This window comes from Coccinella septempunctata, chromosome 8 (genome assembly GCF_907165205.1).
Source record: "Coccinella septempunctata chromosome 8, icCocSept1.1, whole genome shotgun sequence".
In the NCBI taxonomy this organism is placed as follows: Eukaryota; Metazoa; Arthropoda; class Insecta; order Coleoptera; family Coccinellidae; genus Coccinella; species Coccinella septempunctata.
This window is the reverse complement of record NC_058196.1, coordinates 16,228,022-16,241,153: the sequence shown is the minus strand read 5'-3', so window position 1 is coordinate 16,241,153 and position 13,132 is coordinate 16,228,022. Positions and strand designations below refer to the sequence as shown.

General features: G+C 35.0%; 1 protein-coding gene across 4 annotated transcripts in view; it reads right to left on the bottom strand.

The window, feature by feature from the left end:
• LOC123318654 (glutamyl aminopeptidase) overlaps window positions 1-13,132 on the bottom strand; it is a 70,839-nt gene that overhangs the window by 38,443 nt on the left and 19,264 nt on the right. The window contains exon 1 of one of the 4 annotated variants that reach the window (XM_044905335.1): window positions 947-1,634. The exons of the other annotated variants lie outside the window; for them this stretch is intronic. Within the exon in view, the coding sequence (XP_044761270.1) occupies window positions 947-1,506 (560 nt within the window). The 5' untranslated portion in view covers window positions 1,507-1,634. Of the gene's footprint in view, window positions 1-946; window positions 1,635-13,132 lie in introns of those variants that run through there. 4 annotated transcript variants of the gene reach the window in all.

The following is a 13,132-nucleotide window of genomic DNA, read 5'->3' as shown; positions in this document are numbered from 1 at the left end:
CTTAACCGTACAGAATGTTTTGAATGAATCAATGGAACAGGTACTTGGAGATATGTCATGAATTTCAATGAATTCTAAGCAGAAAAATTTCACATAAGGTATGTGAAATAACGAGTTTGAAAAAACAGATGCTTTTAAGGCATAACTCCCATCAGAAATGTTCTGAGTTTAGGGAATTTCTAATTATTTCTCAATTTCTCAATTAGACTCCATTCCCATATTATGTAAACCTCGCCAAGTGCTGTTTCGTTCGAAATGTAGGTTCTTCGAATTTCAGCTATGGCTGATAAATTACTAAATTTTGTTCTTTCCATACAACTGTGGAGCTCGCTCTGTGGACATATTTTGTAGAACTCTCCAAGTGTTACTCAAAACTCCCAAGAGAACTATTCTGAGATTTATTTTTGTCTTCATTCGAGTTTCATTCATCGGTTTTCGAATTTCTGACTTCATTTGACTGAAAAGTTTTGATTTTCGATTAAACTCAATTGATATATTTTGAAAATTAGTCAGGGTGCTATTCAGAATTCCTGCCTGAACTGCTGAAAGATTTATTTCTATTTTCTGTGGAAATTTGGGTGTTTTGTTTTTTCGATATAAATCTTCGCATTTTTTCAGCGCTACTCAGAACTGAAATAACTGTTATTTTTCCTTTCAAAAGGATGGTATTCGAAAATCAAAAATTGTTTTTTCAAAAACTTTCTTATTTTCGCAGTATTATTTAGAGAAACCATCAATACCTCCAGAACTATTCTCTATTCATCGAAAAATATCATCAGAATTCATTTTTGGGCAAAAGACTATCAAGTCTTTTGCCCAAAAATGAATTCTATATATCAATATATCCCGGAACCATTGAAAATTTGTATCAGGAACACCAGAACTTTTCCAAACTTCACATGAGTCCTAGACCTAGAGCACCCTTAACATAAAAGCGTAGTTTTACCTCGTCTCATTGTTGTCGTTCTTATAGTGACTCTGATACAATCCTCGGAGTTTATTCCTCATCGTTCCCGTGTAATTCAGGGTGAGATGATATAATCCTGGCACAATTTTTTGGGTTAGATTCAACACAATAACCTCATCGTCCGGCCAAGTTTTCACACTGTTAACTTTGATCACCGTCCTGTTAGAATCCTCTAGAAGTTGGGCAGAACGAATAGTGAGGTTCTTGCTGTGTAGGACAATCACTTGATTTTCCTCCCCTGTCTTCAGGGTAATGTTGGCAAAACCGTCGAAACTACCAGTTTGTAGGTCGGGTATAAGGGTCAGGTCGTAGTGTATCGGCCTGGTTTCCTCGGCTAATCTGGGATAACGGTAAGTCTTCTGGCTTCTTTGGGGTGAATCCTTCCACTGGTTCATAACGATGAAGTTGGCCAAGATCAGGAGCGTCACGAAGAGGATGGCGCAGACAATCGTCTGTAGGGTACAGCAGGCGCAAAGACATGGCACGCAACAACCGCAACTTTTTTTATGTTTATGGGGTTTTTCCTCGGACGCTATCATCTTGAGACGTTCTAGATGGACATAGCAGGTTTCGTAATGTGGTTCTAACGGTGCCCGACGATCTAGGCCAGTCGCGGGATTCGCGAGAACTGTTCAATTGGTGATATGTCTTCGGAATCGACGGCAACTCGGGCGTCTAATATGGTAGGGATATTGCACATCGATGTGTTTGTCCAAACGTGATGTGTGTTTACTATTTTATAATGTGCAATTGCTGACTGTCCATAAGTAGTAACCATTGGCGTAGCAGATGAAGAACTCAATCGTAGGTTTCGTTATTTGTCGATATTATGGTGAGAAATTTAAATGGGGAGAGCTCTGATGTCAACTCATGGCGGTCACTCATCCATGTCTAAAACTGCCGGACTCCAAGAAAAAATTCCTTTTAGTGGAGTAACGTTAGAGTGTAAAATGATAAAATGTAGGAACCCACGGAACATGCGTCAATTTTTTCAAAAATATACAGGGTATCACAATAGTATCGGAATTGTTAGAATAACTTGGCGAGAGAGCATTTTAGAGAAAAAGTTTTCGAACAAAAGTTGCAGGGTTTTTCTCAGGCTATCAGATGATGACTATGGTTTCGACCATGACCTCGATATTCAAAGTCGATTCAAGGTCAGTTCCTTTTTTTTCGTGGAAAACCTCGTACTTTGAACGCCCCAAATGAAAATAGCGCGAAATTTCGAAATATGACCTTAATTTATGCCTTCCTTCTGACCTCAAAGCCCCCGCAACTTGAAACAAGCAAAAGTAATGGATCGGCACAAAAAATACAGAACATTTCTATGGAAAATATTGCCCAAAAATATTTCAAGGTTTTTTCTCTACTATGTCATGATGAATTCAGCCGTGGCTCTGACCTTGAAAGCCTTTTATTCAATGAGATCCTATGATTTTGGAAATCGAATATTCGTTGCTTTTATTTTTGGGGTCAGAAGAAATATGTCCCTTTTAGAAGGGCACCTTTGACCTTGAAGTGACCTTGATGATCGCGGAATGAGTTAAAGATAATATAGGATAGCCAACATGAAACTGACATATACTTCTGGTGTTCTGAAATGCCTTCCTGGCAGGTTATTCTGCCTCTTTAGAGTAATTGTGTAATTGTAATTGTTTGAAACGAAGGTTGGTGAAAATAAAAGTTTATTTTCCTGTTAAAGTATATGAATAAACATTATAATGATGCTAAAATAGGTCTAATCAATCATCATCAATTTCGTCAACTTACTTTTCAGGTTGGTTTCTTCGAATTTTTGTTATTCTTATGTCAATGAAGAACCTGGAAGAAGTTGGTGAAATTTTGTGTTCGGAGAATATTCATCCCATCAATGAAAAACTATATTCCGAAAATTACTCCAATTTTTTTTTTGGTTTTTTGACGATAATTCGGTCAATTTTCGAGGTATAGAATCGGTCTTCGGACCATTGAAGAACTTCACTTTCAAAATTATTATCCTCAAATGCATAGAAAAACGAACTTTTACTGTAAGATGCAAACTTCAAAGGTTCATATCTCAGTAATTTTTGATGCTACATAAAACAAACGAAAACCGTTTTATAGTAAATGGAAAATATTTCATTTTTGCATTCTTGTTATGTTCTCGTATATGCTTCAGTTTTTGAGTAATTTGAGAAATAATTAAATTTTTTGTTCAATTCTAAAAATGTCTTCTCACTTGATTTCGTTTTTTTTTTCCAAACCGGACATACCAGACGGTCCAAACTACTGAATAAGCTTGACAGTATTCAAGTGCTGGGAAGTGTAAAATGATTACGTCTATTCTCTATTCTGGTGGTAATGATGAGGGACTTGTTAAAAAAATTATGCTGAAAAATAACGATATTGAATGTTATAGCTCTGTCAATATTTGCATAATTCATTTTTGATAGAGTTAATGTGGAAGCTAGGGGGTAATTACCTCCCCAGAGCCCATAACGAATTTGATTTTTTAAATTTTCATATGAAAAAACTAAGAAAAAACAATATTTTAATGAAATGAAAAGGAGAGCTTCCTTGTACAATTTTAAGAAAAAAAATATGGGACTGCAAATGCTACCTAGAGATACCTACAGGGTGACTTAATTTGAAATTTCAATTGTTCTTTCAATTACTACCCCCCCAGAAAATCAGTCTAGGACCGCTCTTGACTGGCCCAAGGATTTTTTCTTTCGATCTCCTCTTGTTGTACATGGTGTCAATATAAAGAAGCGAAAAATTGACACTTTTTTGGCTGAGAATTCATGAATAGTAAAAGCCTTAAGAAGTTCTTCTCTATGTTTGTTGGATAGTTAGGTCATCATCTCGGGATTTTTTTGTGATTTTCTCGATACATTCCGTTGCTATGGAAATAACGCCATCTTATAAAATTTCGTTTTTCTCGTGAAATTCGTCCCTTTTTGAAAAACAATAGCAGAGATTTAGTGTGAACTGCATTAAGGAATAGTTTGTTCTGAAATAGATCAAAAGCAGTGAAGTGAATATAAAGTATGTGATAAAAAACGAAAAGAAAAGCTTTAGTTTTATTTGAAATTCAAAACGTTTTATTGAGCTACAAATGAAATGGGTTCTATTAATAGGCGTTCAAATTGGGAATTAGTGAAAATAAAAATTTCCCTTCATTTCTAAGATTTCACTTGAGATTTTCTTGATGACGTTCCCCTAGGACAAACTGCAACTTATCCATTAGGGTGTGTACGGGGGATCTCGGAGGAATGTACTGCGATTTAAGGATTTTGCTTTTTACGATACTTGTACATGTACACTAATTATGCTTGATGAGGCAACACATTATCACCCACGAAAACTTTCTTTAAAACTGTAGTTAAGTTTACTTTTTTTTAATCGCATGTCCTTTTAGACAAGTCAATGCATAGTTGATCATTTCAATTATAATATAATATATACAGGATGTCCCAAAACTAGTGAATCAAACGTCACACCACGATAGAGTAGACCAAATAGAAATGACACCATTATTAGTTCAGCGAAAATGTAAGGTTTCCAAAATAATCATAATTTTATGAAAATACTTAAAGTTGCCGATTTTCGAACTATTTCTTTCAATCACAGGGCCAGTTTGTGACAAAGGACAGCGACTTTAAATCATATTAATCCTAGATTATTGTTTTATGACACCTGTCATATGTCATGTAAATTAAAACGGTTGTTTTTTCTACAAAATTTTTATTACTCGGAATAAACCCCCTCTACAGGGATGATAATATGGGCGAAAAACGCTGTCCCTAATCACAAATTAGCCCTGTGATCAGAAAAGTAGACCGAAAATCGGCAATTTCAGGTTAGGTTTTTTTGGAAACGGTACATTTTCGCTCAACTAATGTTGGTGTCATTCGATGGTAATTGATCTACTCTACCGTGGTGTGACGTTTGATTCGCTAGTTTTTAGATATCCTTAATGCAATCTGCTGTGTTATTGTGTAATAAAAAAAGCGAAACAGAATTTCATAAAATTCAACTAAAAGTATAGGTGAAATGTCGAAAACCGCTTTTCTCAATTCTTAGCCAAAAAAACTTAAATATTTCGCTTCTTTATGTCCACAATGTGTACAAGAAGAAGAGTCCTTAAGAAAAAAAACCCTGCGCCAGTTATCTAATGATTAAAGATGGTGTATCAAACCGTTGGAGCAAAATCCAACATAAAATGGTGATATTTCCATAGCAACGCATTGTATCCGAAAAGTGACGAAGATGTCCCGAGCTGTTAACCTATCAATCAAAATAACTTTGCAAAGTCCTCTAGAATTCCCAACTTCTTAGCCAAACAACTGGAATTTTGGGCTGTCCTGCCAAATCATGTACAACAAGAAGGGAGTGAAAAAAAAACCTTGCTTTAGAGACATACAGACAATGGACAATAATTTGCATCTCGCGATGAAAATTTAGCATCACCAAAGTAATGTCGAAGTTATAGCTAATCAAGCTTAGGCGATTTTTTAGTTGTCTTTTTCAGCTGCTTTCTTTAGATAAAAATCTAAACTGGAAAGAACATGTGAATTACCTATGCGGAAAAGTAACAATCTTTTCATGGCTTTAGAATTATCCAAATATGTCAGTAAAACTTATAAATTACTTGAAAATCATGCAAAGCTAGAGAATAAAAATTTAGGTTTGGTATTATATTTTATTGGACAGAAAATATAAAATCATCGTTCGTAGCACTGCAGAAACGAATTTAAGAAGATAGAAATTTTGACCAATTATGCAATATGTATACAAGAATGTATTCATCAAGAACAATAATAAAAGATCGAAAATACTCGGATCCTTTTGGTATCTCCACACACCACGTCACACAAGCACGCATTGGCCTAACTATCATATAATCAGGCAGTGCAATTTAAATAATAACAACGTTTTGGCACAAAAGTTGAAGTTGCTTTAAATTATCTTCTTTTTAACTTCACCTATTACTGTTATATATTGATACGCCACTGCTAACGGACCCAGTTCTAGGTATTTGGCAAATATGAATATAAGAAAAAAATTACTAGACAAGGAATGTGAACTACCTCTACCCCAAATTGAGTTTAATGATATCCCAGAAACAAGTTGAATATAAGTAGATGTGTCAAAATATACCGGGTGGCCCACCCCAGACGCGGCGCTCATTTTGAGGGAGTAAATGAAGATATTTTGAAAATCTTTTTTTGTGGTGTGTGTAGGATGTCCCAAAGCACAATTTAAAATTATTGTCATATATACATACAAGGTCTTCGAAAACAAAGATATAGACCAAAGTTACACTTTTTTAAATGTAACACTCACTATTTGACCTCAAAAATAGAATGGCAAGCTCAAGTTATGATGATTTTCTTCAGATCACTTTATACCTTGGAAGGACCATTTACGAGATAATGGCGAAAATGGTTTACTAGTTTTGAATCAAAAATCGAAAATTGCTCAGAAACTATCAGGTTTGGATGTAGGAAAATTTTATGAATATAGTTTAGAAATTAATTTTTACGTTCAACGAGATATAGAAATACCGGGTGTGCCATTTGAAATAAGAAAGTTCTCGAAGATTATTTGTAGTTGATGTTTGAGAATTAATTATTATCACTCTGTATATTACCGAGTTGAAATTTTCTTTTATATGTAAGAGTAGCCAACTTGTCTACTCGAAAAAATTCTGTCTGTATCGCTGGCGTAACTAATTTCTTCATTAATTGCTTTTTATAAAAACTCCATAATTTCGATTTTTCGCCATTATCTCGTAAAGTGTGCTTCTGAGCTATAAAGTAATCTGAAGAAACTCATCATAACTTGAGCTTGCCATTCCATTTTTGAGGTCAAATATAGGGTGTCACATTTAAAAAAGTGTAACTTTGGTCTATATCTTTGTTTTAGAACACCCTGTATATATGACAATAATTTTAAATTGTGCTTTGGGGCATCCTACCCACACCACAAGAAAATATTTTCAAAATATCTTCATTTACTCCCTCAAAATGATCGCCGCGTCTGGGGTGGGCCACCTGGTATAATTCCACACCAAGTAACATCAAACTTTAAGTAATGAAAAATGTTTTAAGGGTAAACTCAATACATTTCTTTTAGAGTTAGAGCCTTATTGTTGAGTGAGAGAGGAATTTCTAGTGTGAATATTTCGATTGTTTATATTTCTACTACCTACTTATTGTAGTTTTATGGATAGGATTTGATAGAAAGAGCCATTATTATTATCAAATGCTCCAGGATGACGAAAGCTAAATTCCGCAGAAATAAAAGAGACTTTGATGAACATGAGAGAATAATTCAACCGTACAGGAGAGACAAAATCATTACCGGAAATAAAGAAAATGGTTTACATGCAACCTCATCTGCGGTGATTCCAGTTAGGAATTGGTCGTAGGTACAGAGAATTTTGTCCATGAATAATTACCATCCTCTCAAATCCATAAGACCCTGAGATGCAAAGCATTATACTTCGCCTGTATGCCACTTGCATAGGGTAATTTTTTTCAATGTCATCTTGTTGTACAGGGTGTGAATGCAAGGTAGCCAGCCAGAAATTTACATTTTTTGGCGAAGAATTTGGGAACAGTAGAAGGTTTTACAAATTTTTTTTATTCTGGGTGTATTGTTAAGTCAACACTTTCGAAATGATGTTGAATTTTCAGCCATTTTAGTCTTTACGCAACTGGCGCAGGGTATTTTTTCCAAGCTCTCCTTGTTCTACTGTTCTATTGTGTCAATCAATATAGGGAAGCAAAATATTCTGTTTTTTAGCTAAAAAAATAACAGACAGTGTGGGCCTTACAAAGTTTTTCTTCGTGTTGGGTGGATTGTTAGGTCATTACCTCAGGTCATTTAAGTCATAATGTCGATACATTCTTTTCTGTAGAAATACGGCTATTTCATTAATTGTTTTTATCGCGAAATTCGTCTTGTTTTAGATTATGCAAACTGCATCAAGTAATACTTTCTAATAAGAATGATTTAAAGCAGTGGCATGCATATGCGTTATATGATATAAAAAAGCCTTAATATTATTTGACATTCTATTTTTAGCTGTTCTGCATCGACACCCTGTACAACAAGAAGGGGTTGAAATAAAAATATCTTCGTCAGTGGCATTCAGACAAAAGACAGTACCTACTTACCATCTCTGGGTAAAAATCCACCACGAACGTAATAATATGTCGAAGTTATAGCTAGTCAAAATTGAGCCTTTTTTTTTTCTCCCTCTTCATTTGCTGGTTCATTGTAATCAATTCTTTCAAACCTAATTTTTCCAACCAGAAAAATCTGCAGATACATATTTCGGAAGGAAAACTCAAATTATGCAATATTCTTAACTTTTGCCGAGTAGTTTATCGAGTTCTGATGGACAATGATTATTCAAATGATTATTTCCAATAATGCTTTGAATGGAAGGATTTTGAGTTCCTACCTGTTGCCTGTTTTGAGAAATGATTTGTAGAATTGATTAAAAAACTTGTGTGGAAAGTTCAATGGAAGTTAACCGTTTTTTCGTATATATCATTAATTAACCAAGTTGTAAATGGATACAAATGTTTGAGCTTAGATCTAACAACAACTCTACTCATTCCTTACTTTCACCCAGGCATCTCCACCCATGTTATGTGGATAGTAAAAGACGCAATTAATTATGAGACTAGAACTGTGGTGTCGATTTCGAAATTACGAAACAAGTGATATTAGTATGCCTGCAGTGCAATTTTCTTGCTAATTTCTACCTACTCGAACTACATAACATTATAGTTTGAAGGCTAGCCCGATTCGACAATTATCATCTGTCTCTTTTTGAGAATGTTCCAAACCTTAGAGGTAATGAATTTTAACAAAAACGGTTACTTTTATTAAAAAAAAAACATTATTTGTTCAAAATTAATCGAGCTATCAAAAATTAATTTTTCAATGGTATAATATGAATAAGGAAGAAAGTTTCTTGCCACATTAACACATTTTAGGGTTGGCTTTTTCTACCCCTTGCAATTATCAGATTTTGTTTATTCTTCTCAATCTTATAGAATGTCTGCTCATTTCAATTCATAACTTTTAAGAAATTAAAAAGCTTCTCAAGCAGCATCTTTTCGGAGCTGCATCTAAAAGCAGGAGTTAATAAAAAAAAAATTACATGAAGACCCCCACTAAATGTCTACTGGATAAGATAAGTCTTGCATGCGACACAACAGAATTTACCAATGGAAATCTACCGATTAATGCTTTCGTTCGACAATTTACTGATATCGTTTATAACTTGTCGACATGAGAGAATGGGGCCCTTGAACGTCAAAAAAACTTAATTTTTTTATTTTAATCTTGAAAAAACCACTGAAACAAAATTTTTTGAATATATTTGGTCTACAGAGTTCAAAAATTTTCTTCGACTTAATCACCATATGAACCGGATAAACCGTTTATTAAGCTTCAATTTTTAAACTTTGACAAGGTCATTTTTCGAGGTTACATTGCACTTTGAATTGAAAAAGATCGTTTTGTCAAAAATCAATATCTCAGAAAGCAATGATCGCACAGAAAGCTGCGTAGGGGTTCCGAAAACGTGAAGAAATTATCTACAACGATAAGCTATTGTTTCCAATATGACATGATTTCGAAAAAGCAACATAAAAAGGCAGGGCCGGATTAACCCCAGGGCAAAAAGAGAAATTGCCCAGGGCGAATTCAGTATTGGGGGCGAATTCATTGTTAGTAACAGTCACTAAATACGGAAATCACTGAAATCGAGAAAACCGATTCCAAATAATACACTGCGCAAAAAAATTAACGCACATTCTGAAAATCTCAATTTTAATGAAAGTTAACTCTACATTGACTTTATAACTTATTTTTTATGTTCTCTCGGGAAGGTTTTGAACGAAACAAGACACACTAAATGGAAGAAAAATTCAGGATTTCACCGAATCTTATGTGAAAGAAGAGAAACAATTTTCAAAATACTGAAATGCTGATGATAAGTGATTTAATACTTGGTATTTCCACCCCTTGCTTGCGTTAATTACAGCTCGGAAACGACGGTTCATACTCAAAATGAGTGATCTTAAAATGTTCTGATCTAATCCTTCCCAGATTATTCCGAGTTGGATTGCTAAGTCATTAAGAATAGCTGGATGATTTTCTGAACTTCTCAGTCTTCTATTGAGGTTGTCCCAAACCTGCTCAATCGGATTGAGATCTGGACTTCTTGCTGGCCATTCCATTCGAGAGACTTCAACCTCTTCAAGGTACTCCTGAACGATACGCGCACGATGGGGTCTGGCATTATAGTCCATAAAAATGAAATTTTCACCAATGTATGGGGAAAATGGCACTACATGCTTTTCAAGAATGTTCCTTATATACTTATCAGCATTCATAGCTCCATTATCAACGACCACTAGGTCTGTGCGAGCAGTCAAAGATATTCCACCCCATACCATAATCGATCCTCCCCCGAAACCAGTAGTATTCAGGAAATTGCACTGAGCATATCTTTCATGTGGACGTCTGTATAAAAGGGAACGTCGATCACAATGGTAGAGGCAGAATCTAGACTCATCTGTGAAGAGAACTCTTTCCCAATCGGCCTCTTCCCAATGGATATGCTCTCTCTCAAAATCCAAACGCGCCATTCGATGGGCTGGGGTAAAAACTGAGTGCTAATTTGCATTTCTAACTGTACAGTCGATTTACGTCATAATATATTTCATTGGTGGGTGTTCATTGTGCAAAGATAAAAGTGAGTGCTTAGATCAAGTGGAGCAAGCACAAAGGCACAAAGCTCAATTCAACGCTTTCCTGGTTGCAGGAATTATTTTGCGATACATATTTTGAAAATATGTTGTCTTTCATAACTACCAACTTTTTTGTCTGAAAAATATGAGAAACGTTTTGTGTTTTTAATTGAATATTCTTGAATTTTTCATCACGTTCAGGCGCGTACTCACTGAAAAACGGTTCGTTCAACGTCAATGAAAACCCCATAAAATTGTATGTCTTCCGTCGTCCGTTTTGTCTGGACGTATTGAACCCCTGCGTCGATCGGAGCGATCCGATAGTTGTCAGTTTTAAACGCAGGCTCAAAGGAAATAACCCTTGGTCTGTAGATGTACAACTGACGAACAAGTTGAAATATTTTCAATAAAAAACATTTTGAATTTGATGCTTGGGAGGAAATTGGAAGAGCTGCAGACATTTTGAAAATATGCATTTTCATTCCGTAATCTCAAATGCCGAAAAGTAGAGCAAAAATTTAATTTTTCCGATATTATAGCGAATAAAAAATAAGGTCGTGATAGTTTTCCAAAAATTCAGTCTCGTGAAACACAAAAAAACGGCTGCATGAAAAAAATTTAAATTTTGCAGGATTTTTTTGCGAATATTGAACTGTCTAATGCATTCTTAAAATTGGTTTACTCTTAATTTTTGACTCAGCGGTACCTAGTTCATATAAACCTCATATACATACTACCTGTATGTATATGTATATGTTCTTCATAATTTTTGCTGGCTTTTACTTTTCGATGAAAGAACTTCATTATGAAAATATCTCTAGAGGTTCCTTTTTTATTAAATGATCATTATTGTAATATGGGGGGGGGGCGAAAAAATATCTTGTGCCCCGGGCGTCAAGTGATCTTAATCCGGCCCTGTAAAAAGGGATTTTGGTGGCTTTTTGGAGAATCAAGCGCTAAATCGAAAATACCGGTTAAACCAAAATGTTGAGTGTACCTTTTACAGTGATACAACCACAAAAACCCCACAAACTTTGAATTCATTCTAGTCAGCCCATTTTTTTTTACTCCATCAAATTTTCATAAAAATTAAAGGATAACATTTTTCGTACCTAGTGAAAAGCTAATTATCCTCGTTATGGGGGTTTTAAAAGCAACAAAATTGAAGCTGAAGAAACAAATTATCATGACAAAAAAGTATCCGGAAATTCTCATTCAAATTGCCCGCGTTGAGTATTTTTAAGTATTCGAAGTTTATGTATAATATGTTGGTGAGACTGTCCGTAACTACTATGCCAAACATGAGCGCGGTCTGTCGACTGGTTTGTTTACGACAGCTGTTGAAACCAATCGACCTCAGTGGTAGTCTGCGAATTTTACAATGGAAAAAAATATTGAACAAAGAGTTTGCGTAAAATTTTGTGTTTTGAACGAAATTTCGTAAGTTGCGAATATGCGAATGCTAGAAAAGGCTTCTGGGTTTTATCGAAAACCCAAGTGTACGAATGGTACAAAGTCTTTAAAAACGGTCGAGAGATCGTCGAAGATTTGCTTCGTTCAGGACGACCGTCGAAAAAATCAAGGCAATGGTGTCAAACGGTCAATAAAAACTTCTATTTAACTGTTTTGAGAAGTTTGTGTGAAAATATTCGCCGTAAACGGCCGGATTTGTGGCACAACAATTCGTGGATTTTGCATGATGATAACGCACCATCTCATCGAGCCACGATTTTAAGACCAAACACTCGATAAATACCATCGACCAGCCACCTTATTCGCCTGATCTAGCTCCGTGTGACTTTTTTCTTTTCTTCAGACTGAAATTACCGCTCCGGGGAACCAGATTTGACTCCATAGACGCCATAAAATAAAATTCGCAGAAGGAGCTGAAGGCCAGTCCTGAAAGCGCCTATAAAAAATGTTTCCATAATTGGAAAAATCAGTGGCACATGTGTATCGCTTCAAGTGGAGCATATTTTGAAGGATATTCAATAAATATTGAAAAAGTTTAATATTTGTGCGTTTTATTTCAAATTTCCGGATAATTTTTTGTCAGAGTAGTATATGATCATGAAGTCGAAAAGAATTGTTTGGAGTACGTAGGCTTACAGTGAAAACAAAACAAAAATTTAATTTTGTTGTCAGTGCTTTTTCAAGAATTTTTTTGACGCTCAGACCTAAAAACCAGACACTTGAAGCTACAATTAGCTCTTTTTAAAATCACGCTCAGTTACAGCCTGTTGAAAATCAGCTGAATATTTTTCGTTTTTTTACGTTTATTGCACAATATACAATCTACTCTTATAGGTATTAAGTAATTGTGATAAAAGAGACTACATGAGAGTGAAATGTCCAGTGACATTTCTACTCGTTTTGCACTATTTTAGTTTAGTGTTGTGGAAGA